At 36.1% G+C, this 24,015-nt stretch overlaps 1 protein-coding gene across 6 annotated transcripts in view; it reads left to right on the forward strand.

The window, feature by feature from the left end:
• The window catches only part of Katna1 (katanin catalytic subunit A1), a 43,198-nt gene that overhangs the window by 15,611 nt on the left and 3,572 nt on the right, over positions 1 to 24,015 (forward strand). For 5 of the 6 annotated variants that reach the window (XM_077801703.1, XM_077801702.1, XM_077801699.1 and 2 more), the window contains 6 exons: positions 432 to 482; positions 3,848 to 4,028; positions 12,756 to 12,877; positions 14,397 to 14,502; positions 15,924 to 16,082; positions 23,671 to 23,797. In XM_077801703.1, coding sequence (XP_077657829.1) covers positions 432 to 482; positions 3,848 to 4,028; positions 12,756 to 12,877; positions 14,397 to 14,502; positions 15,924 to 16,082; positions 23,671 to 23,797 — 746 coding nt within the window. The remainder of the gene's footprint in view (positions 1 to 431; positions 483 to 3,847; positions 4,029 to 12,755; positions 12,878 to 14,396; positions 14,503 to 15,923; positions 16,083 to 23,670; positions 23,798 to 24,015) is intronic. The other variant, XM_026401964.2, reaches the window with a different exon arrangement.

Consider the following 24,015-nt stretch of genomic DNA (forward strand, 5'->3'; position numbering starts at 1 on the left):
TTTTGAGACAGGGTCTCCCTGAGTTGCCCAGGCCATCCTTGAACTTGGGATCCTCTTGCCTCAGCCTCACAAGTCATTGGGATTATAAGCATGTGTAGCATGTGCCACCGCGCTTGGCAAAATGTGGCTTTTTTAATTCATGGAGGAAAAATAAAAGATAAATGGGCTCAGTTTTAACAGTTTCCTCTGGTATTTCCCCCCCCCAGTTTCCTATGACCAAGTGCCTGCAAATGAACGATTAATGAAATTGATAGTTACTAAAATGTTCTCAATAGCCAGTCATGCTTAGTTTCACTGCCTGTTTTTGTTTGTTTGTTTGTTTGTTTGTTTTTGTTTTGTTTTAATGATTAGGTCTGGAAAAAGGTATAGATTATTTCCCTGAACTTTTTTTTAACCTTTATTTTACTTATTTATTTTTATGTGGTGCTGAGGATTGAACCTAGTGCCTCACACATGCTAGGCAAGTGCTCTACAATGTGCAGGTAAATGTCAGTTCTATTTCACATACACAATAAATTTCCTAATTTGTATTGTGGATTTAAATGTATGAGTGTGTGATGGCTTTCTGGAAGGAAAACTGTGATTCCCAATATACAGTTGGATTGCACCCTAACCAACTGGCTTGAGAACATTGCATTTAGGGCATGGCTTAGATGGTTTTCAGTTTGAACAGTCTATTATTGTAACTTTTAAGTTTTGATTGTATTTTGTAATAATAGGTGCTGGATATTGAGTATCCACAATATTCTTGAGTACTGTGTTAGGCTGCTTCTTGTGTTATTTATTTCTCACAATTAACCTTCCAAATGAGTCATGTATTCCCTATAATTCAGGAGAAAACTGAGCTACAGCAAGGTTAGGTAACTTTTCCCCAATATCATAAAGCTAATAACTGGTGAATCTAGCATTAGAGCCCAGATATATTACATTTTATAATAATGGTTTCACAGCTGGCATTCTACCATAATAGCCCTTCTCAAACTAGCATACATGATAGTCTCTGGAGGGCAGTTATTAAAAATGTGGATTTGGGGGGCATCACTGACAGAGAGTCTGATATGTAATAGCAGGTGAGACCCAGGAAAGTGTAGGTGATTCTTTTTTTTTTTTTTTTTTAAATAAGCACTCTACTGACTAAGCTATATTCTCAGCCCTGATCTGTAATCTTTTTTTAAAAAATATTTTATTTACATTTTAGTTTTTGGAGACACAACATCTTTGTATATGGTGCTGAGGATTGAACCCGGGCTGCACCCATGCCAGGGAAGCTTGCTACTGCTTGAGCCACAACCCCAGCCTCAGTGTAGGTGATTCTGATACAGCAGGTCCATGGGTCACACTTTGAGAATTTCCATACCAAAATATGCCTGTACTTAAGTTCAATTAATGGATATTTATTCTAGCTATTTAAGTTTCTGTTAAAAGTATTAATACTGTTATTGACTCCTTATATCTTTTGAATATGTACTATCTTTTCCCTTGCTCATAAGCAATTTCATTTAAATTATATTTTCTGTTACCTTTTATAATTTTTAAAAAGTACAGTGGGATTAAAGAAAAATAGGAAGATTCATAGAATTAGTGAGAAACCAGTCATTCTAGCTTATTTCTTTTTTTATGCATTGTTTATTTTCATAATAGTAATTGTAACATCCATAATTCACAACATTGTACCTTTTTAAATTTGTTTATTTTGGTATGGTGATTGAAGCCAGGCACTAAACCACTGAGCCACATCCCAGCCTTTTAAAAAAATATATTAGAGACAGGGTCTCACTAAATTGCTTAGGTCCTCACTAAATTGCTTAGGGCTTTGACCTTGTGATCCTCCTGCCTCAGCCTCTGGAGGGTCTGGGATTACAGCTGTGCACCACCACACCCAGCAACATTGTACCTTCTTAAGGAAAAGTTAATAGACAACAATCACTATATATTTACTATGTGCCAGGCACTGCATTAATTGCTTTACATAAATTGCTGATGAAGAAACTTAATCTTAGATACATTAAATGATTTATTTGTCATAGGTAAGCATTGGTGATTTACAAGCAATGTCAAACTTTTTTAAAAAAATTTTTTTTGTAGTTGTAGATGGACAGTATGCCTTTGTTTTATTTGTTTATTTTTATGTAATGCTGAAGGTCGAACCCAGTGCCTCACATGTGTTTGACAAACACTCTGTCATTCGGCCTCGACCCCAGCCCTTATCTGCCTCTTTTTAAAGATTGTTTGCTACTCTTCTGAGTGGATGTAACCTGCATAGTGAACCATGTGCAGATTGCTTGTTTTCCCTTTTTTCATTATTATAAATAAAGTTGCAGTGAATGTCTGTGAGTAAACCTTTTTTCCACTTTTTTATTTTAATTTCACAAGTAGAAATAAGAATAGATGAGTCAGCCTGTGTTTTCATTTTCTTCCTTAAACAAGCCACATACATGAATGCTTCAGTGCTTTCACTTTCCTTTACTTCTGCTCGGATATTTGATGGCTTGTTTTCTCAGCCATCTCTCAGGCTCCTCTCCCTGCCACTACCTTAAACTAGGCCCTCATGTCTTTTTAACATCTGTAACCTACAAACATCTCCCTGCACTTTGCATTTTATCAGTACTTCTTTTTCAGTATTAGTCTAACCTTCTAAAACTGAACCTTTTCAGTGACTTCTTGTTGGCAGTTGGGTGAATCCACTGCAAGTGTTTTAGAAGGATTAGTCTTGAACTAGTTCAGAATTTCTTCTTCTTTTTTTTTTTTTTAAGAGAGAATTTTAATGTTTATTTTTTAGTTTTCGGCGGACACAACATCTTTGTTGGTATGTGGTGCTGAGGATTGAACCTGGGCCGCATGCATGCCAGGCGAGCGCGCTACTGCTTGAGCCACATCCCCAGCCCCTCAAGACCTTCTTCTTAAAAAACCACCTTACCTATAATACCATCTCTTAATCCACACTGTTACCTGTCATGCTTGTCTCTTTGTAGCCCTTTACATTGATTGAGTTCATTTTTATTTCTTTGCTTGTCTGCAGTTGTTCCCTCTAGTCTATCTAGTTCAAGTCCTGTGTTTACAGGCCCAGGTTGTTTTCTGTCATCATGAGGCCGTTCCCATTCCTTTGGCACTGGGTTTGTTTCACATCTGGTAGATTTGCCTAGACTTAAATATCTTCTTTTGTTTGAAATATGCTCTGAGGTATTTGAGGATAGGATCCCCTTCCTTTTTTATTTTTTGCCCCCTTTTAATGGCCCTCGTGAAATCTAGGATCTTAGTAGGAGCCTAACAAATATTTCAGGTCCAAATTCTGACACAGAAATAAAGGTGATGGATGTAAACATACATGAGTTCTGTAACTGTCCACAGCTAGTGCTTATACCAGTATTTTAAAATGGGAATATGATTAAAACTTTATTAATTAAACATGACAATTATTTTAAATAAAATGACACAAATTGCATATATACCAGTGGATAAATGTAAATTCAATATTTGTGCTATTTTCTTTTTTTGAATAAAACTTTCTTCTCTGATAATTGCTCTTTTTTCAGTTTCCAGCACTCAGCCTAATTTTTAATCATATTTTATGTATAGCAATGTCCTTTTTAAGTAGAGATGCCCATTACTTTCCCCATCATTATTTCTATAATATAACTGGACTGCTTTTGTCTCATTAAATCACCACAGCAGCTGTATCAGATTGAAACTTCAGGTTTTAGTTTTCAACATCCTGAGATTTCTTCAGTCCTGTCTTGGTGTTCAGTTTTTGCCTTGGCTTTTTTACTTCATGAATCTAACTTACATTCTTTGTTCATATTTGGACCAACTCTAGGAGATGATGATTTTAATGATTTTGTTTGATTAGACCCTCACCAGGACCTAGAAAACGCCAGTCTCCTCAGTATGGTGACCCGAAACCACATGGTAACCGCCCAAATACAACTGTCAGAGTTCACCGTCCATCTGCACAAAATCTTCACAATGATAGAGGGAAAGCAGTTCGTTGTCGTGAAAAGAAAGAACAGAATAAAGGAAGAGAGGAAAAGGTAAATGTTACTGATTTTCACAAATGAAAGAGTTATTTTTTTAACCTTAAAAATGAAGACTTTTACAAAAAAGAACAAAATGAAGGCTATACATAATTTTAGTAAGTTTTAATCATCAGTTTGCCATAAAACCTTTGTCCTTCTACTCCTAGTCTGAGACTTTGCCCAATCACCATTCAACAAATATTTTGATATTGTTTCAAACTAGCAAATAATAGTACAAAGAATTTCCATATATTTTTACCTAATTTTACCAATTATTAATTCTTTGCCCTTTTTGCTTTTCATTTATTTTCTTTGTATATATATTTTCTCCTGAACCATCTGATAATGAGTTGCTGGTATAATGCCTCTTTACTCTTTTGATATTTTAGAGTGTAGTTCCTAAGTATCAGAACATTGTTTTATATAAACATAGTACAATACTAAAATCTGTAAGTATTACATTGAGACAGTGCTGTCATCTAATCTGCAGGCCTTCATGAAACTGCCAGTTATTTACAGCTCTTCCTTGTCACACTCTGGGTCAGGATCCAACATAGAACTATACATGGTTTGTTGGTTTGGTAGTATCTTTTAATATGAACATTTCCTTAGCCTTTTTTTTTTTTTAAACTGGCATTTTTGAAGAGTACAGGTCATTTGTTTTGTAATGTTCCTCCATTTGGGTTTGTCTGATTTTCCTCATGGTTAGATTATCATACCACTGGATATTGTGTTCTCTCATAAAGCACAGGATGTCTGTCCTGTTACTGGTGAGAAATTGGATCACTTGACTAAGGTGGTATCTTCCAATTTTTTTCTGCTACATGCTTACTATTTTAACATTTGTAATAATTTCTGAGGAGACACTTGAGACTATGTAAATATCGTGCCTTCTCATCAACATTTTGTCCACTTGTTTTAGTATACTTTGATTCTTGACTAAACTATTTCCATGCTGATTACAAAATCATGGCTTTCTAATGCCATTATTTCTCCCATGTTAGTTAATTAGCATTCTACTATAAGGAACAGCTTTGTCTTTTTTCTCTTCATTATACCTATGTGGAGTCATGGATTCTTGTTTAATAGAGAGAGCATGGATTTTATATAACATGGATTCTCTTTTTATGTAATCTGTTCCTACCATTATTATTATTTTAACACTGACACCTCCCCACCCCCCACAGGGGATTGAACCCAGGGCCTCACACATGGTAGCCAAGTGCTTTACCATCCCAGCCCTCATTATTATTTTGATGCTTAAGTTGTCTAAGATTTGAGAAGAGGGAGACCTTTGATACTAGATCCTATGTCTTTTGACATGTACCCTACATTCTCTGAGCACCTTATTTTCTGGCATAATGGGGTGTTCAGGCTCATCTTGTACTTTCCTTGCCTTTTCCTGAAATTCTCATTTCTCCAAGGGAGCCTTGGGCCCTATTAGTGGGTAATATATTTAGAAATCAAGATTTTTATGCTAATGACTAGTGTTTAAGGGCTTAACCTATCTAGGAGCATATGGGAATCTAGGAACTTAATTTCTGTCACCACTATTTCCACCTGTTCTTCTCATCCCCCGCCCAAGATTGTAAAACACAGGGTGACTTATATGGCTTGCTATGCCAAAAGAACCCCTCTTTACCACATGGGCAAGTCAGACACTCTATAGCAAAAGGTAAAGTCCTCAGTGCTGCTCCTGTCCAGTCCTTTCCAAAACATCAAATCAGCTCCTCTGCTTTAATTTCTTTCTCTGATTTTCAACCTAGTCTTATAATTCTGCATGAAAATTTCATCCAATAACCAGCAAAGTCTCACCTTTTTGTTGATAAATATATAGGTGCTAATTTCTGGGTGTCACTTACCTTTATAAATGTGGATAGTCAGTTCCTTTGAGATTCCTGTATTGAGATTATTTCTAATGATGTAATCCTATAGTCTTATATTCCTGCAGTTCCAGCAACAGTAGTTCTGTTTTAGTTTCTGAACAAGAAATAAGATGAAAAGGTGGCTATTGAACCTAGTCTTATGGAGCATTATGAATACCAGGGTTGTCTTGGCCTGTCTAGTGATTGGATTCTAAACCCTGTAACTATCTATGGTCTGTGGAGCTCATTGTCCTCTACCTTTTGCATTCATATTGACTTTTATATCCTGAGATGTGATATTTAACCTGAGGTAATGCTATCAACAAATCCATTAGTTGGGAAAAGCTTAATATAATCTGCATGTTAAGGCAGGAATATATAGCATGGCAATGAAGAGTGTGGGTTTTGGATTTAGGTAGATCTGTGTTTAAGCTCCAGTCTGCTATTTCTGATGGTGTTACCTTAAGTTATCAGTTTTTCTAAGTTTATCTCTTCAGATATAAAATAAAATCTTTCTCTTTCTCTCTTTGATTTTTTTCTTTCCTCCATGCAGGGATTGAACTCAGTGTTTTGTGCATGCTGAGAACATGTTCTGCCACTGAGCTACACCTCCAGTCAAGATATGAAATTATAATACCACTAGTTTTTGTGAGACTAAATGAGATGACTTTCTTCTAGTACATTGGGAATACTCAATAAATGTAGCTATTATTTCCCCAAATATTTCAGATAAAATGAGAATATACTATATTTGCTGTTGGATTAAACAGTTTTACTAATGCATGGATTTTTAAAAAGAATATTGAGATATTTTAGGAGTTAATAACTACATTCAAAATGTTTTCATTTATCCAAATACCGAAGTAGAAATACTAAGTTAAAAGTACCCCCCCAAAAAAGGATAGGACGAAAATAGAAAGACCCTATCTCAAAATAAAACATAAAAAAGAGCTGGAGATGCAAGTAGTAGACCTCTTGCTTGGCCAAGTCCTGGTTTCAAGCCCTATTACTTGGAGGGAAAAAAGGACAAAAGTAAGTCCCAGAGGAAGATACACGCTCATGTGTATGTGCACGCACACAGATACACATGCCGACACACACACACACATTTATTTATTTTTCATCAGTAAAAGTATTTACTGATGAAAAATAAATAAAGGTTAAAGTATTTTTTTTCTTTAATTTTTATTGTTGGTTGTTCAAAACATTACATAGTTCTTGACATATCATATTTCACACTTTGATTCAAGTGGGTTATGAACTCCCATTTTTACCCCGTATACAGATTGCAGCATCACATCGGTTACACATCCACTGTTTTACTTATTGCTATACTAGTGTCTGTTGTATTCTGCTGCCTTTCCTATCTTCTACTATCCCCCCTCCTCTCCCCTCCCCTCCCCTCCCATCTTCTCTCTCTACCCCATCTACTGTAATTCATTTCTCCCCCTTGTTTTTTTTCCCCTTTTCCCTCACTTCCTCTTGTATGTAATTTTGTATAACCATGAGGGTCTCCTTCCATTTCCATGCAATTTCCCTTCTCTTTCCTTTTCCGTCCCACCTCTCACCCCTGTTTAATGTTAATCTTCTTCTCATGCTCTTCCTCCCAACTCTGTTCTTAGTTACTCTTCTTATATCAAAGAAAACATTTGGCATTTGTTTTTTAGGGATTGGCTAGCTTCACTTAGCATAATCTGTTCTAATGCCATCCATTTCCCTGCAAATTCTATGATTTTGTCATTTTTTAATGCAGAGTAATACTCCATTGTGTATAAATGCCACATTTTTTTTATCCATTCGTCTATTGAAGGGCATCTAGGTTGGTTCCACAGTCTTGCTATTGTGAATTGTGCTGCTATGAACATCGATGTAGCAGTGTCCCTGTAGCATCCTCTTTTTAGGTCTTTAGGGAACAGACCGAGAAGGGGAATAGCTGGGTCAAATGGTGGTTCCATTCCCAGCTTTCCAAGAAATCTCCATACTGCTTTCCAAATTGGCTGCACCAATTTGCAGTCCCACCAGCAATGTACAAGTGTACCCTTTTCCCCACCTCCTCGCCAGCACTTGTTGTTGTTTGACTTCATAATGGCTGCCAATCTTACTGGAGTGAGATGGTATCTTAGGGTGGTTTTGATTTGCATTTCTCTGATTGCTAGAGATGGTGAGCATTTTTTCATGTACTTGTTGATTGATTGTATGTCCTCCTCTGAGAAGTGTCTGTTCAGGTCCTTGGCCCATTTGTTGATTGGGTTATTTGTTATCTTGTTGTCTAATTTTTTGAGTTCTTTGTATATTCTGGATATTAGGGCTCTATCTGAAGTGTGAGGAGTAAAGATTTGTTCCCAGGATGTAGGCTCCCTATTTACCTCTCTTATTGTTTCTATTGCTGAGAAAAAACTTTTTAGTTTGAGTAAGTCCCATTTGTTGATTCTAGTTATTAACTCTTGTGCTATGGGTGTCCTATTGAGGAATTTGGAGCCCGACCCCACAGTATGTAGATCGTAGCCAACTTTTTCTTGTATCAGACGCTGTGTCTCTAATTTGATATCAAGCTCCTTGATCCATTTTGAGTTAACTTTTGTGCATGGCAAGAGAAAGGGATTCAGTTTCATTTTGTTGCATATGGATTTCCAGTTTTCCCAGCACCATTTGTTGAAGATGCTATCCTTCCTCCATTTCATGCTTTTAGCCCCTTTATCAAATATAAAATAGTTGTAGTTTTGTGGATTGGAGGTTAAAGTATTTTAACCTTCTGTTTATATACTTTTTTGACCACCCATTAATTCTTTATTAAGGAGCAGAGAAGGAGAAGAATGTATAGAAAGTAAACATAAATCAGCAGCAGTATGAGAAATTCTTATCTGTCTTTGCTGAGAATAGGCATTGCTATATATTTTCTAAACTACTTCTCTAGTGTTCTATTAGTTGTTGAGAGATGGGGTATTAAAATCTCTAATTATAATTATGGATTTGTCTTTCTTTCAGTTCTATCAGTTTTTGTCCATGAATTTTTCAGCTCTTGTGTTTGGATTTCTCTGTCTTCAACATATAATGTCCTTTTTATATTTTATCATTATATAATTTTTTCATTATATCATATAATGTCCCTTCTGTCTCTGTTAATTTTCTTGGTTCTGAAGTTTGTTTGATATTAAAAAATAGTCATGACTGCTTTCATAAGTGTCTGATGGTGTTACCTTAATAAGTTATCATATGGTGAGATTATAGCATATGGTGAGATCATGTTTTAAAATCTATTATTCTAGTCTCTGACTTTTTATTGATGTGTTTAGATCACTTTCATTAATGTAATTGTTACACTAGGGCTTAAATCTTTATTTTTGTTTGCTGGATATTCTGGGATTGTTTTTCCCCCTGTATTCTTTTTTTCCAGCATTCTCTGGATTACTTGAAAATAACTTAGAATTTTATTTTGATTCATCTAGAGTGTTTTTAGCCTATCTCTGTATAGCATTTTTAGTGGATGCTCAAGATATTTTATGTATATATTTCATGTATATGTGTGTGAGTATATATGGAATGTGTAGTGGTTTACCATTGTTGTCATGAGTTGAATGAAATGTAGAAATCCTACCTCTGTATTCCATTTCTCTTTCTATTTATAATTATTCCCTCTCTGTACATTTAGAACCACTTCAGGTAGTATTATCATTTTTGCTTCAACTCTCACAGAATTTAGAAAACTGAAAATAGCAAAACATGCCTGTTGTGCTTCTTATATTCTTGTTTATAATGTTTTCCTCCTTTCTGACTATCAGGCTTCCTTGATATATTTTTCCTTTCTGTTTAGAGAACTTAGTCATATTTCTTTTAGTTTTGGTCTCTTTGTTTCATCTGAAAGTGTTTTGATGTACTCTTTCTTTCTGAAGGATGTAAGTTATATTTCTGGGTATAAGATTCTGAGCTGACAGTATTTATTTATACTTGTAAAATATTATACTACTTCATTCTTGCCTCCTTGGTTTCTAAGAAATGTGCTTTCATTGGAATAGTTTTTCTGTATAGGTAAGGTGTTGATTTTCTTTTACTGCTTTCAGTTTTTTCTTTGATTAGTTTTCCAAAGTTTAATTACAGGGTATGTTGGCATGGATTTCTTTTGGATTTCTCAGGCTTTCTGCATTTGTCTCTTTGTTTCAAATGTGTTCCTATTTATTTACTGAAGCACTTAATAAGCTTTAAAATCTGTTAGAAAACTCTTTTTTAAAAAATATTTTTTTAGTTGTAGATGAACGCACAGTATATTTATTTTTATGTGGTGCCTCACATATGCTAGGCCAGCGCTTTACCACTGAACTACAGCCTCAGCCCCTGTCAGAAAACATGTGTGTCATTTTGGTGTTGGCATCTGTTGTCTTTTTTTTTCCCCCCATTAGTTTGAAATCTTCATGGTTCTTGGTAAGAGTGATTTTTCTATTAAAACCTGGCAATTAAAAAATAAATAAATAAAGGGCTGGGGATGTGGCTCAGCGGTAGCGCGCTCGCCTGGCATGCGTGCGGCCCGGGTTCGATCCTCAGCACCACATACCAACAAAGATGTTGTGTCCGCCGAGAACTGAAAAATAAATATTAAAAATTCTCTCTCTCTCTCTCTCTCTCTCCTCAAAAAAAAAAAAAAATTGTCACCATTATTTCTGAGAATGGGGGGATCCTTTTAAAAAAAAAATTAAATAAATAAATAAAAACTAGTCAAGACATTTAGAAATTGGAAGATTTAACATTAAAAAAAAATGAGGATTCCGATTTATCTTGGTAAAAGAAAAAAACCTGGCCATTTGCATATTATTATGAGACTCTAGACAGAATTTAGACCTGTTTTGCTGTCTGACACTGGTCTCAGAGGAACAGTAGGGGTACCAGTGCTGCTAGGAGGAAGCAGAAGTCCAGATTCCCTGGCAGGCGTCTTTTGCCCCTTAGTTAGGAGCAAGGTTCTTACTGTTGCTGAGCTGTTAGAAATCCTCAGCATGACTTCCAGTGACACTGTGGTTGGGTGATCTCACTGTGATTCTCCTTATGTCCTCCTCTGATACTTACCCAGTGCCTCACTTACTGCCATGTAGTGGAGGTTGCTTTCTGGTCTCAACTGACTGGTGGTGATAGATGGGGGATGTTGTTACTGGTTGGTGTGCATGAAAGGTTCAGCTTCTTACTTGGCCTCTATTGCCATCCAGTGGGGGTTTGAAGTACTTCATTATAAGTTTCCAAGAGAGAGTCTTAGTTTCTCCACTTTGCTGGCCTGAGTGGTACAGGGCCACAGCTGTTCTGTGGAAAAAGGTTATTGTCTAAAGCTCCTGACTTGCTTCTTTGGTTACAGAAATCAGACTTCTGTCCATATTGGTGTTTTCAGGTTGCTGGCTTCTCAACTCCAAGTCTAGATATATGAAAGAAAAAGAAATCCCAAGGAACTCATACCATGTCCAAGTTCCCTGGCTGGTCTGCTGCATTCTCCCAACCTTTGAATGATCTTATGTTTATTATATATATAATGCCCAAGGGGGTTAGTTCTGCTCCATTTTCTGGAAATGAGAATCCACCTCCCCCCCCCCCCAGACTTGGGAGTCAACACAGAGCCTCATGCATGCCAGGCACACACTCTACCACAGAGATACATCCTGAGGCCCCCCCAAATAGCTGTCATTTGTGTCATTTCAGGGGAAGGGGTGTACCAGGGATTGAACACAGGGGGATTCAACCACTGAGCCACAACCCCAGCCTGATTCTACATTTTAATTAGAGATGGGGTCTCACTGAGTTGCTTAGTGCCTTACCTAAGGCTGGCTTTGAACTTTCAATCCTCCTGCCTCAGACTCTGGAGTTTCTGGGATTACAGGTATTGGCCACATGCCTGGCTACTTTTTTTTTTTTTTTTTTTTAACCTGGTCTCCCTGTGTTGCTGAGGCTGGTCTGGAACTCCTGGGTGTAATCAATCTTCCCATCTCAACTGGGACTACAGACACACACTACTGTACCTAGCTTTCATCTTCAGCTTTAATTTGAGACAGAAAGAGTCCAGGTTCTTTTTAATCCTTCTACTGTTTTTTTTTTTTTTTTCTCATCTCCTACTGATTAGGATTTTCACTTAGAGCAAATTATTGAACTAATGTGTACTTAAAGGAGATCACACTAGTTCAACTAATGAAATAAAATACCATGAAAGCATGTGATGGCACATGCTTGTAAGCCCAGGTCCTTCGGAGGCTGAGACAGGAGGATCACAAGATGGAGGCTAGCAACAGCAATTTATGATGAAGACACTTTCTTTCTTTTAAAGAGAGAAAGAGAGAGAGAATCTTTTTTGTAGATGGACACAGCACAGTGCCTTTATTTTTATGTGCTGCTGAGAATCGAACTCGGGTCCCGCCCGTGCTTAGCGAGAGCTCTACCACTGAGCCACAATCCCAGCCCCTGAAGACACTTTCTCAAAGTAAAAAAAAAATACAAATGTCTGGGGATGTAGCTTAGTTCAGATTTATTGTGCTTTGTCAGCACAGTATGGGAGAAAAGGAAGAGAACCAGAAAGTACCTTCTAGCTGGGCACAGTAGCACATACCTATAATCCAAACTGCTCAAGAAGCAGAGGCAGAAGGATCACAAGTTTAAAGCCAGCCTCAGCAACTTAGCAAGGGCCTGAGCAACTAAGTTAGACTCTTCCTCAAAATAATAAAATAACAAAAATAAAAATAAAATAACAAAAAAGGGCTGGGGATATAGTTCAGTGGTAAAGTGCCCCTTGGTTCAATCCCCAGTACTAGAAAAGAAACAAGAAAGAATATCATTTGAATTCAAATTCCACCTTTGTTTCTGACTCACAGAAACAAATCTTTCAATAAAAAGCTTTTTCCTTTTTCTCTTGTTGTAGAACAAGTCACCTGCTGCTGTTACAGAACCAGAGACAAATAAATTTGATAGTACTGGATATGATAAGGACTTAGTAGAAGCTTTGGAAAGAGACATAATTTCTCAGAACCCCAATGTTCGATGGTAAGTCACATCTCACAGTAAGATAATTAGGTGCTATTAAAAAAGAACAAAGAAAAATTAAGACCATTAGGTGCTAATGATGCTTTTTGATAGAGCAAAGGTGATCATGTACTAAGGACCTGTTCTTGTTCTGTAGGACAGAGCCAGAGTAGATACAGTATAAGTCGGACACTTAATAAAGCACTTCACTTGGACCCACGTTGTACCAATTTGTTTTAAAATTAATAATTATGTATAAAATGAGAATAAGATCATAGAAATTTCATCTTCTTTGGGGACATCCTCTAGTGATTTTTATGTATGTATCTTGCTTACCTAGAGCATTTGATAAATGTTGCTTTTGTGTCCTTTTACTCAAACAGTAGTTATCACCTTTATTAGTATTATTTCTAATCAAAAATCTATACTCTATCACAATGCATACTTAAAGCCCATTTTCAAAACAACAAAGCTAGGCATATTCTGTTATATATTTCCCTTTAAAACCTTAATGATTATTAGGTATGGTTTTGTGTACTACTTAAAATTTTTTGGTATCTGATATTTATACAGTCAAAATTCATTTTCATAATAAAATTGATATGTGTATCAGTAGTAGTGGTAGGGGTTCTTCATAGTAATTTTTATGATACTCTTTAACTGTGGATTCTACCTTTTAATGGAGTTGGAGGTAAAGCAACAGTATTATAGCCTATCTCTGCTTTATGCCCCTTTTATTCTTTATATTGTTGTTTAATGAGTTCATTGTTTCTAAATCAGGGTGGGAGGGTTATGGAGTGAGCATCATAAAAGCAGGATTTTAAAATGATACAGCATGATAATACAGGTTGAACATCCCTAATCTGAAAATAAAAAATCTGAAATAATCCAGAACCTTTTGAGCATAGATATGACCCTCAAAATGTTTTGAATTTTGGCCTGGCTCCTTGGTGCATGCCTGTAATCCCCACAGCTCAGGAGGCTGAGGGAGGAAGATTGAGAGATAGTTTAAAGCCAGCCTCAGCAAAAGCGAGGCACGAAGCAACTCAGTGAGACCCTCTCTCTAAATAAAAAATACAAAATCAGGGCATGGATGTGACTCGGTGGTTGAGTACCCCTGAATTCAATCCCTGGTACAAAACAAAAACAACAAAAAAACCCCAGGGTATTAGATTTTGGAGCATTTAAGAGTTTGCAGATAGGATGCTCAACTGTTAGTCTATGGAAATATTCCAAAATCTGAAACATTTCTGGTCCCAAGAATTTCAGATGAGACACAACTCAAATGTTTACTTAAGAGGCTTATAGGCCAGCATTCTAAAAAGGCCAGCTGGAAACCTTTTCTGCCAAGAATCAAAGATAATTTTATGTACACTGATTGGCATGGTGGGCCTCATCACAATGTATTATTTCACTAATGCCCAGAGAGAATCTTAACATTGTGTCAGCAGTATAAAGTTGTGTGCTGTCAGTGGTTCTCAAGATTTAATACATAGAGTTAAATATATAATCTAAGGAATTGTTGATGAATATCTTTCAGGGATGATATTGCTGATTTAGTAGAGGCTAAAAAGTTGCTGAAAGAAGCTGTAGTGTTACCAATGTGGATGCCAGAATTCTTTAAAGGCATTAGAAGACCATGGAAAGTAAGTTTATTATTTGTATGGCAATATCAAAGTAAATGGCAGTGCATTGTTGTAGAGAGTCACTATTTATGCACTCTATGGAAAATGGAGACAGAAAGTGGAGTAAAGAAATTTTTAGATTAAAAAGTATGTATTCTGTTATTCAAAATTGTGTTTAAACCAAAACCTATTGCAAGATTTCTAGAATAAGCTGGGCATGGTGGTACATGGTCTGTAATCACAGCCATTTGGGAAGCTAAGGCAGGAACATCACAAATCAAAACCAGCCTTACCAATTTAGCAAGGCCCTAAGCAACTTAGCTTGACCCTGTCTCAAAATTAAAAAAAAAAAAAAAAAAGGGGCTGGGGATATGACTTATCATACTTAAGTACCCCTGGGTTCAATTCCTAGTAGCCCAAAAAAAAAAAAAAAATGGTTCCTAAAGTAAGAAACAGGTATTATTTCAGAAACTGTATACATGGCAAATTTAGGATGGTCTTATATTTCCAAATATGGCCTAGTCAGCTAATACAAAATACTCCCATTTCATTTGTCATATTGCATAACAATATTAAGAAATTGAGAAATATCTGTATCTGTTGAGCACTTTCAAAGTTATGGGCCGATATAAAAAAGAAACTATCAAGAAACTCTTATGGCTGGGCGCCATGGCACATGCCTATAATCCCAGTGGCTCAGAAGGCTGAGGCAGGAGGATCTTGAGTTCAAAGCCAGCCTTAGCAAAAGTGAGGTGCTAAGCAACTCAATGAGACCCTGTCTCTAAATAGAATACAAAATAGGGCTGGGGGTGTGGTTCAGTGGTCAAGTGCCCCTGAGTTCAACCCCTGGAACCAAAAAAAAAGAAGTCTTAGATTTTGAAAATATGCTAGTTGGTAATAACACTATTATTTTTAAAAGTCCTTTAAATGTTAAGTGACAAACAAGATGCAAAATTCATATTATACATATTTTAGTTATGTATGTTGTAATTATACATATACAATTATTCAAGTAAACTGTGCAAAAAGAATAACCTAATGTGTCTGAGTAAATAGACTAGGAAATATGCCCAGATATTGTTATAAACTATTTTTCCTTATCTCTGAGTCCAAGTGTTTAATAATGTGGTTACTTTTTTTTTTTTTTTTTTTTGGTAATGGATAAAGTAAGTCTAAGGTAAAATATCCTATTTATTTTTGTGTTTGTCTCTTTATTTTAACATTTAAATTGGTTGAAATTTGATACTTAGTAATGAATTATTGTGAATTGATTCACACCTGTAGTCCCAGCTACAAGGGGCACTGAACCAGGATTGCTTGAGCCCAGGAGTTTGAGGCCAACTCTTGGCAACAGAGGGATAACCCATCTCAAAAACAAAGCAATAAAAGAAAAAGAACAAAGCCAGATAAATCCTTCGCTTATGCTATAATCTTTCCAACAGGGAGTATTGATGGTTGGCCCGCCTGGCACAGGAAAGACCCTTCTTGCTAAAGCAGTAGCTACAGAGTGCAAGACAACATTCTTCAATGTCTCTTCATCAACTCTGACTTCCAAATACAGAGGAGAGTCTGAGAAGCTTGTTCGTCTTCTGTTTGAAATGGTAAATGAGACAGCTCCAATAATGATTCACTCTTTACCTCTAAAAGGAGAGGAAGTGAGTTGTAACTGTCTCTAGTGTGTAGATTAAGTAGGCAGGATGACATTCTGTTCAGTCATCATCCTGTGGGTATCATCCTTTACGAACATGAGTACCTTGAGTTTTATTTTGTCTGCTTTCTCCAGAACTAGAACCACATCTGTTAATTTATGGGCTTGCTCACATTATGCAATCAACATTACTGATCTGCTATAGGAGTCTGAAATTTTTTAAATCAGTAGGCTTAGTTATGATATGATAAATGTCATATGATATGATATGACAAAAGGTGAAAATCTTAAGCTGTAGAATTTAAATCACCTCTAGTCCACCATGCGGCCTACGCAATGGTTTCATTAATGAGGTTCTAGGCATAAAGTTAGCTAGATGAGATCGAAATAAAACACACAGACTCAGTTACCTTATTTATATTGCCAGGTCCGAGACGGCTCCCCTCTCTGGTTCCCTCCTCTAACCGCCCAGCAGGGCAGCAAGGATTACTCAGGGCTAGCAGGAGAGAGAGAGTTTGAACACGCCTGGGAGTAGCTTTTTATTGGGGAACAAGAGATTCAGGGGAGAATTCTATCCAATGAAAGTTGAGGGGGGACTGCACACCAAGGTCAGGGTCAGTGATTGGGCCCCTGGGGTCAGTGGTCAGGCACACCCCCACACGGATGGGCTCTCTCATCAGGAAAGGGCCGGGAAAGCTCCGACACAGCCAGAGCGCCTCAGACCCTTAACGGGAGCCACCCAATCACGTGTCAGAATGGCTGCCCACACTCTAGTCTATTAATTATACCAAATACCTTGAATTTAATGACCCAGTCTTTGGATAAAGTACTTTTCTTATTATTCTGAGTTGCTTTTTCTTTATTCCACCCTGACAAATGTGAGTGCCAGTAGTGAAATATAAGTTGACAAGTTCTTTTAGTGTTTAGATGAATTTAGCAGCTTTTTATACTTCAGACTAAGCTTCATTGATTACTTCAGTCTTACTTATATATTATGTATTAGGACAGAGTTATATTATTGTATAGATAGTGACAAAGACATGAATTCTTAATCATAGTGGACAAAACATGAGGTGGCCTTACTAATATATCAAATCTTCCTTCCTAAGCTCCAAAGTGAACAAGCAAACTAAAGTGTTCACAATTTTAGTTTACCCATTTTTTTTTTCAATGCCTTTATTTTTATGTGATGCTGAGGATCGAACCCGGGTCCTGCCCATGCTAGATGAGTGCTCTACCGCTGAGCCACAATCCCAGCCCCAGTTTTTTTTTTGAAAAGTTTTCTTTTAGAAAAGTTTTCTTTTAACTTTCATTTGCTTTCTCCTTCCTCTTGGACAATTCATAAGCCAGCAGGCAAATTAATGGCTTATTAATAGTCCATAGCACAACAGGTATCTAATTGAAATCTCTTCAGTCATTTTGAAAAAATTGCTTGTGCATTGCTTGAAGAAAAAAAGTATATTGCTAATATTCTGGAATAACTTGGTCTTTTTGGAAAAAAAAGTTAATTAAATAGAATGAAATGTGGAGTCTTCATAATCAGGTGGCCTGGGTTTAGATTCCTGCCCTTTTCTGATCCTTGGTTGTTTTATCTATAAGACGATATTAACATAAAACCTACCTCTGTAATGTTAGGGTAAAACCTGTTAATGAATATAAATTACTTAATTAAAAGCCTGATTCATAAGGGCTCAATATAAATCATTGTTACTGTTTAAGATTATTTGGTATAGTTTCTAATATAAGATTTTATATTAAAGAAAACTATTTTCTGCCAGGTTTGGCACACATACCTGTAATCCCAGTGTATAGGAGGCTGAGGCAAGAGGAATGCAAGTTCAAGGCCAGCCTCAGCAACTTAGCAAGACCCTGTCTCAAAATAAAAAAATTTGAAAAGGATTGGGTATGAAATAAAGCTATTTTCTTCTGTGGGAGTATGCTCTTACTAAGAGTTAATTTGCTTTTTCTTGAACTCAGGGTCTTGTGCATGCTAATAAGCATGGGCTCTACTTCCAGCCCAATGTTTTTTATTTATTTTTTTAATAAAAAAAAGTTTATTTCCTTTTTAAAAATTTTATTTACTTTTAAAATTTGTTCTCTTTAGATAGACAGTAGAGTGTATTTTGACATTATAAATACATGGAGTATAATTTATTCTAATTAGGATCCCATTGTGTTTGTACAGGATGTAGAGTTTCACTGGTGGCCCTACATTATTTTTTATAGTGAGATTTAGAAGGCGTTATCAAAAAACATGATTTTTTACTGGCTTCCCTGGACTTGCTTGGGAAAATCTTAACCATTGTTAAATAAGTTTCCTCGAATATGGAATGTGTTGTTGAGTTGCCCACTTGATCACTGGCTCAGTCACAAACCAGTGCCTACAGTTTGGAGCTTCTGCCCTGGTTAGGGGGCATTTGCTGACACCAGATTTTTTTTCCCCTGTTATCATGGCCTCATTTTCTCAAGGAGTAAATAAAACTAAACTTCCTCTATCTTGGTTTTGACTTGCTACAGATGACACCTCTGTTAATGTGTCCTCCCCAGAAAATGTTAAGCAACTCTCAAAGCTTGTATTTTAAATAAGACTGCTTAAATTTGGTGAAAATGCCAGATTTCAAATACACATAAAAGTAATTGTATAATTTTTGTAGTGTTGTGAAGAACTTTTATATTCAGTTGTCAGAAACTCAATTAGATGATTTAAATAAGAATAATAATATATAGAATCATGTAACTGGTAATTTTCAAAAATTACTTTTAGATTATTAGACTAACAAGAGCCACCAAATCTGATAATTCTTATGAATCTTTTTCTTAGATCTTGAGACCTCTGGGTTGGCTTTCACTTTAGTCAGTCCCAATGATGTAATTAAAATAGCCATCAGAAGCTTACACCTTCTTCTTAATGTCCTTATGGTAGTCCCAGAGAAATAACTTATTTCCAGTTATTCAGGCAGAAGTGCCATGATAAATTTTGGACTGTTTTGAGTCATGTGTCCAGGCCTGAAACTATTATCTTTGGTCAGAGAATTAAAGTGATCTGATTGGCTACGCCTGAATCATCCTCAGAAGCCTCTTTAGAAGTAGTGGCATATGAAACAGCAGTGTTCCCCAAATGGAAGGGAGACTCCTCTTAGTGCTGTGCAGGCAGAATATTTGAAAATATTTCTACAGCACTTTCACAGGTCAACCAAAACCAACGTGCCGGGCACATAGCCTCTGCTTGAAGTCAGACCCTTCTGCATACCCTTAGTAATTGAGATTCAGTAAACTGATTCTTCTTATAACTTCTGCTTGGTGTGTCAGTAAATGTGTTGAAATTTAATTTTTGTTAATATATGTTTTGTTGGTAGATGGTTCCTATCTATAATCTTGTGAATTTTGGGGGGTACTTTAATGAGGAAAAGTTCATTCTCTCTCCACTTCTTGAAAAGAAACACAAAGATTCTATATATAGTACTGAAAGCTCAAATAATGACTTTGTTAAAAATGAAATTAAACCTTTGTAGGGAATTAAAGACTTAGAATTTCAAATATCTAATTAGAAAATACAGTGGAATTTAAATATTTGGGTTTTGCAGATGAACAAACTAAAACAAAATCCATGCTTTGGAGCAAGTATCTTCAACATGATTAGTTGCCTCTTAGAGAATACTAAATCAAGTGGCAGGATATAAGATCAACACGCATAAATCAAAGGCATTCCTGTATATCAGCGACAAATCCTCTGAAACGGAAATGAGGACAACTACTCCATTCACAATATCCCCCCAAAAAATAAAATACTTGGGAATCAACCTAACAAAAGAGGTGAAAGATTTATACAATGAAAATTACAAAACCCTAAAGAAAGACATAGAAGAAGACCTTAGAAGATGGAAAAATATACCCTGCTCATGGATAGGCAGATCCAACATCATCAAAATGGCGATATTACCAAAAGTTCTCTATAAGTTCAATGCAATGCCAATCAAAATCCCAGCTGTATTTCTTGTAGAAATAGATAAAAGAATCATGAAATTCATATGGAATAATAAAAGACCCAGAATAGCAAAAACAATACTAAGCAGGAAGTGTGAATCAGGCGGTATAGCGATACCAGACTTCAAACTATACTACAGAGCAGTAGTAACGAAAACAGCATGGTACTGGTACCAAAACAGGCGGGTGGACCAATGGTACAGAATAGAGGACACAGTAACCAATCCACAAAACTACAACTATCTTATATTTGATAAAGGGGCTAAAAGTATGCAATGGAGGAAGGATAGCATCTTCAACAAATGGTGCTGGGAAAACTGGAAATCCATTTGCATCAAAATGAATCTGAATCCCTATCTCTCGCCTTGCACAAAAGTTAACTCAAAATGGATCAAGGAGCTTGATATTAAATCAGAGACACGGCATCTGATAGAAGAAAAAGTTGGTTATGATCTACATACTGTGGGAGCAGGCTCCAAATTCCTCAATAGGACACCCATAGCGCAAGAGTTAACAACTAGAATCAACAAATGGGACTTACTCAAACTAAAAAGTTTTTTCTCAGCAAAAGAAACAATAAGAGAGATAAACAGGGAGCCTACATCCTGGGAACAAATCTTTACTCCACACACTTCAGATAGAGCCCTAATAACCAGAATATATAAAGAACTCAAAAAATTAGACAATAAGACAACAAGTAACCCAATCAATAAATGGGCAAAGGACCTGAACAGACACTTCTCAGAAGAGGACATACAATCAATCAATAAGTACATGAAAAAATGCTCACCATCGCTAGCAGTCAGAGAAATGCAAATCAAAACTACCCTAAGATACCATCTCACTCCAGTAAGATTGGCAGCCATTAGGATGTCAAACAACAATAAGTGCTGGAGAGGATGTGGGGAAAAGGGCACTCTTGTTCATTGCTGGTGGGACTGCAAATTGGTGCAGCCAATTTGGAAAGCAGTATGGAGATTTCTTGGAAAGCTGGGAATGGAACCACCATTTGACCCAGCTATTCCCCTTCTCGGTCTATTCCCTAAAGACCTAATAAGAGCATGCTACAGGGACACTGCTACATCCATGTTCATAGCAGCACAATTCACGATAGCAAGATTGTGGAATCAGCCTAGATGCCCTTCAATAGATGAATGGATTAAAAAAATGTGGCATTTATACACAATGGAGTATTACTCTGCATTAAAAAATGACAAAATCATAGAATTTGCAGGGAAATGGATGGCATTAGAGCAGATTATGCTAAGTGAAGCTAGTCAATCTTTAAAAAACAAATACCAAATGACTCCTCTGATATAAGGGGAGGAAACAAGGACAGGGTAGGGACGAAGAGCTTGAGACGAAGATTTTCATTAACAGGGTTGAGAGGTGGGAGGGAAAGGAAACGAGAAGGGGAATCGCATGGAAATGGAAGGCGATCCTCAGGGTTATACAAAATGACATATAAGAGGAAAGGAGGGGTAAGACAAGATAATTCAAATGGAAGAAGTGATTTACAGTAGAAGGGGTAGAGAGAGAAAAGGGGAGGGGAGGGGGGATAGTAGAGAATAATACAGACAGCAGAATACATCAGACACTAGAAAGGCAATATGTCAATCAATGGAAGGGTAACTGATGTGATACAGCAATCTGTATACGGGATAAAATTGGGAGTTCATAACTCATTTGAATCAAACTGTGAAATATGATGTATGAGGAACTATGTAATGTTTTGAACGACCAACAATAAAAAAAAAAAAGAAAAAAAAAAAGAATAAAGATCCAATTGATATTAATTCAATTTGGAATAATGACTTTTTGAAGTCAAAGTTATAAGTTCAAAACTTAGGTCATTATGTTATATAACAAGCAATAGGGGATATCCCTAAATATCTTCATTAAAGCATTTAAAGTATCAAAAAATGATGACTTTTTTTCAACACTGAGGAAATTTTAAATGTATTTCAGAAATCTTTCTAAAAGTGTCATATGTAAGTCTTGAAAACCATATATTTATAAATACATATAAGTATAAATATATCAAATAAATCAGCTGTTCTAGAATAAAGTGAACTTTAGTGGTCAAAGTGCATTGTTTTAAAACTTCGGTTTACATTTACTTATTTAATAATAAAACTATGTGAGCTGCTAAATCATTTTAAATACAATGATGTAATGAGTGGCAAAGCATATCCCAAATGTTCTCAAATTCAATTGTAATATGTTTGTGAAAATAAATAAAGGAAAATACTGAACTAAAAAAAAAAAAAAAAAAAAAGAATACTAAATCATAGCTTCACAGTTCAGAGAATTGATAGACTCAGGATGATTGCATGTTCAAGTTTGTAATGTCCACAGGTCAGTCCACTGGGTACTATTTTTAGAGAAAACTTTTTTTAATATTTATTTTTTAGTTGTAGTTGGACACAATACCTTTTTTTTTTTTTTAAATTTACTTATTTTTACGTGGTGCTGAGGATTGAACCCAGGGCCTTGCACATATGAGGCGAGTGCTCTACCACTGAGCCACAGTCCCAACCTAGAGAAAACTTTAAAATGCTGTTTTGTTCATCCAAATTGTTTTCTAGAAACTTTGGTCATCATTTTAGGTTCAAATATTCTTGTGCAATGATTATATTAATTTGAGCATTTGGTTTGAATAATGATTAATCATAAACTGTAATAAATTGTAATAAATTACATCTTCAGTCTCTAAGTTTTAGATACCATTGAGTCATAGCTTAATACTTGACTAAGACCTATTTAGTGGATCAAGATTAATCTTCCCTGTTATTTTGAGGAAGAAATGTGTACTAATCAACAATAAAAAGCAATATAGTACTGTACATCCTACAACATACATGAACCTTGAAAACATGATGCTAAGTGAAAAAAGACATGAAAGTCCATATATTATATCATTCCATTTATACTGAAATATGAAAATTAACTATTATTCTATTTAACATCTGAAGAGATTAAGATAAGGTAGGCATGGTGGTACACCTCTGTAATCCAGCTATTTGGAAGGCTGAGGCAGAAGAACCAGAAGTTCAAGGACACCCTGGGCAATTTAGCAAGACTCTTTCTCAAAATAATTTTTTTTTTTTGTACCAGGGATTCAAGTCAGGGGTACTCGGCCACTGAGACAAGGGTCAGTTTAAAAAGGGTCAGTTTAACTAGAATTTCTTAGAGAACCTCTAATAAATGATTTTATTTAAAGTAGTAGTTCTCCATAACCAAATTTTTCAATAACTTTAGAGCACCAATGTCTGTAACATGTTTCCCCATGATAGTTACTCATACTGTTGTAGTGTATGGTATAATCCTATATGCCACTCAAACATATGTAGCCAATTGTATTATTGTCATATTTAAATATGTAAGTCTGCACATGTTTGTCTATTTTAGTTGTTTTGATTCTATCTTCTTCCCCCAATATTAGGGCAAGAGGAAAAAGTACACAGTATGGCAGCCTCTTCAGACATTTTCTAATTGCTAACCTGTTGATTATTTTTAAGTGAAATAAAAAACTTGTCACATGGTTTCTTCTTTAGGCTCGATTTTATTCTCCAGCCACCATATTTATTGATGAGATAGATTCCATTTGTAGTCGAAGAGGGACTTCTGAAGAGCATGAAGCAAGCAGAAGGGTGAAAGCAGAGCTGCTGGTTCAAATGGATGGTAGATATATGTCTCTGCATGAATTAACTCAAGGTGGGAGGATACCAGTTGTCTCCAGCTCCAATGGATCTGGCTCTACCCATAGCGCTAACTTTTTAATCACAGTGCATAATATTTTTGGTAGGGGGCGGGGCAATACCAGGGATTGAACCCAGGGGCAGTTAACCACTGAGCCACATACCCAGCCCTTTTTTTATTTTATTAGAGACAGGGTCTTG

This window comes from Urocitellus parryii, chromosome 8 (assembly GCF_045843805.1).
Source record: "Urocitellus parryii isolate mUroPar1 chromosome 8, mUroPar1.hap1, whole genome shotgun sequence".
Lineage (NCBI taxonomy): Eukaryota > Metazoa > Chordata > Mammalia > Rodentia > Sciuridae > Urocitellus > Urocitellus parryii.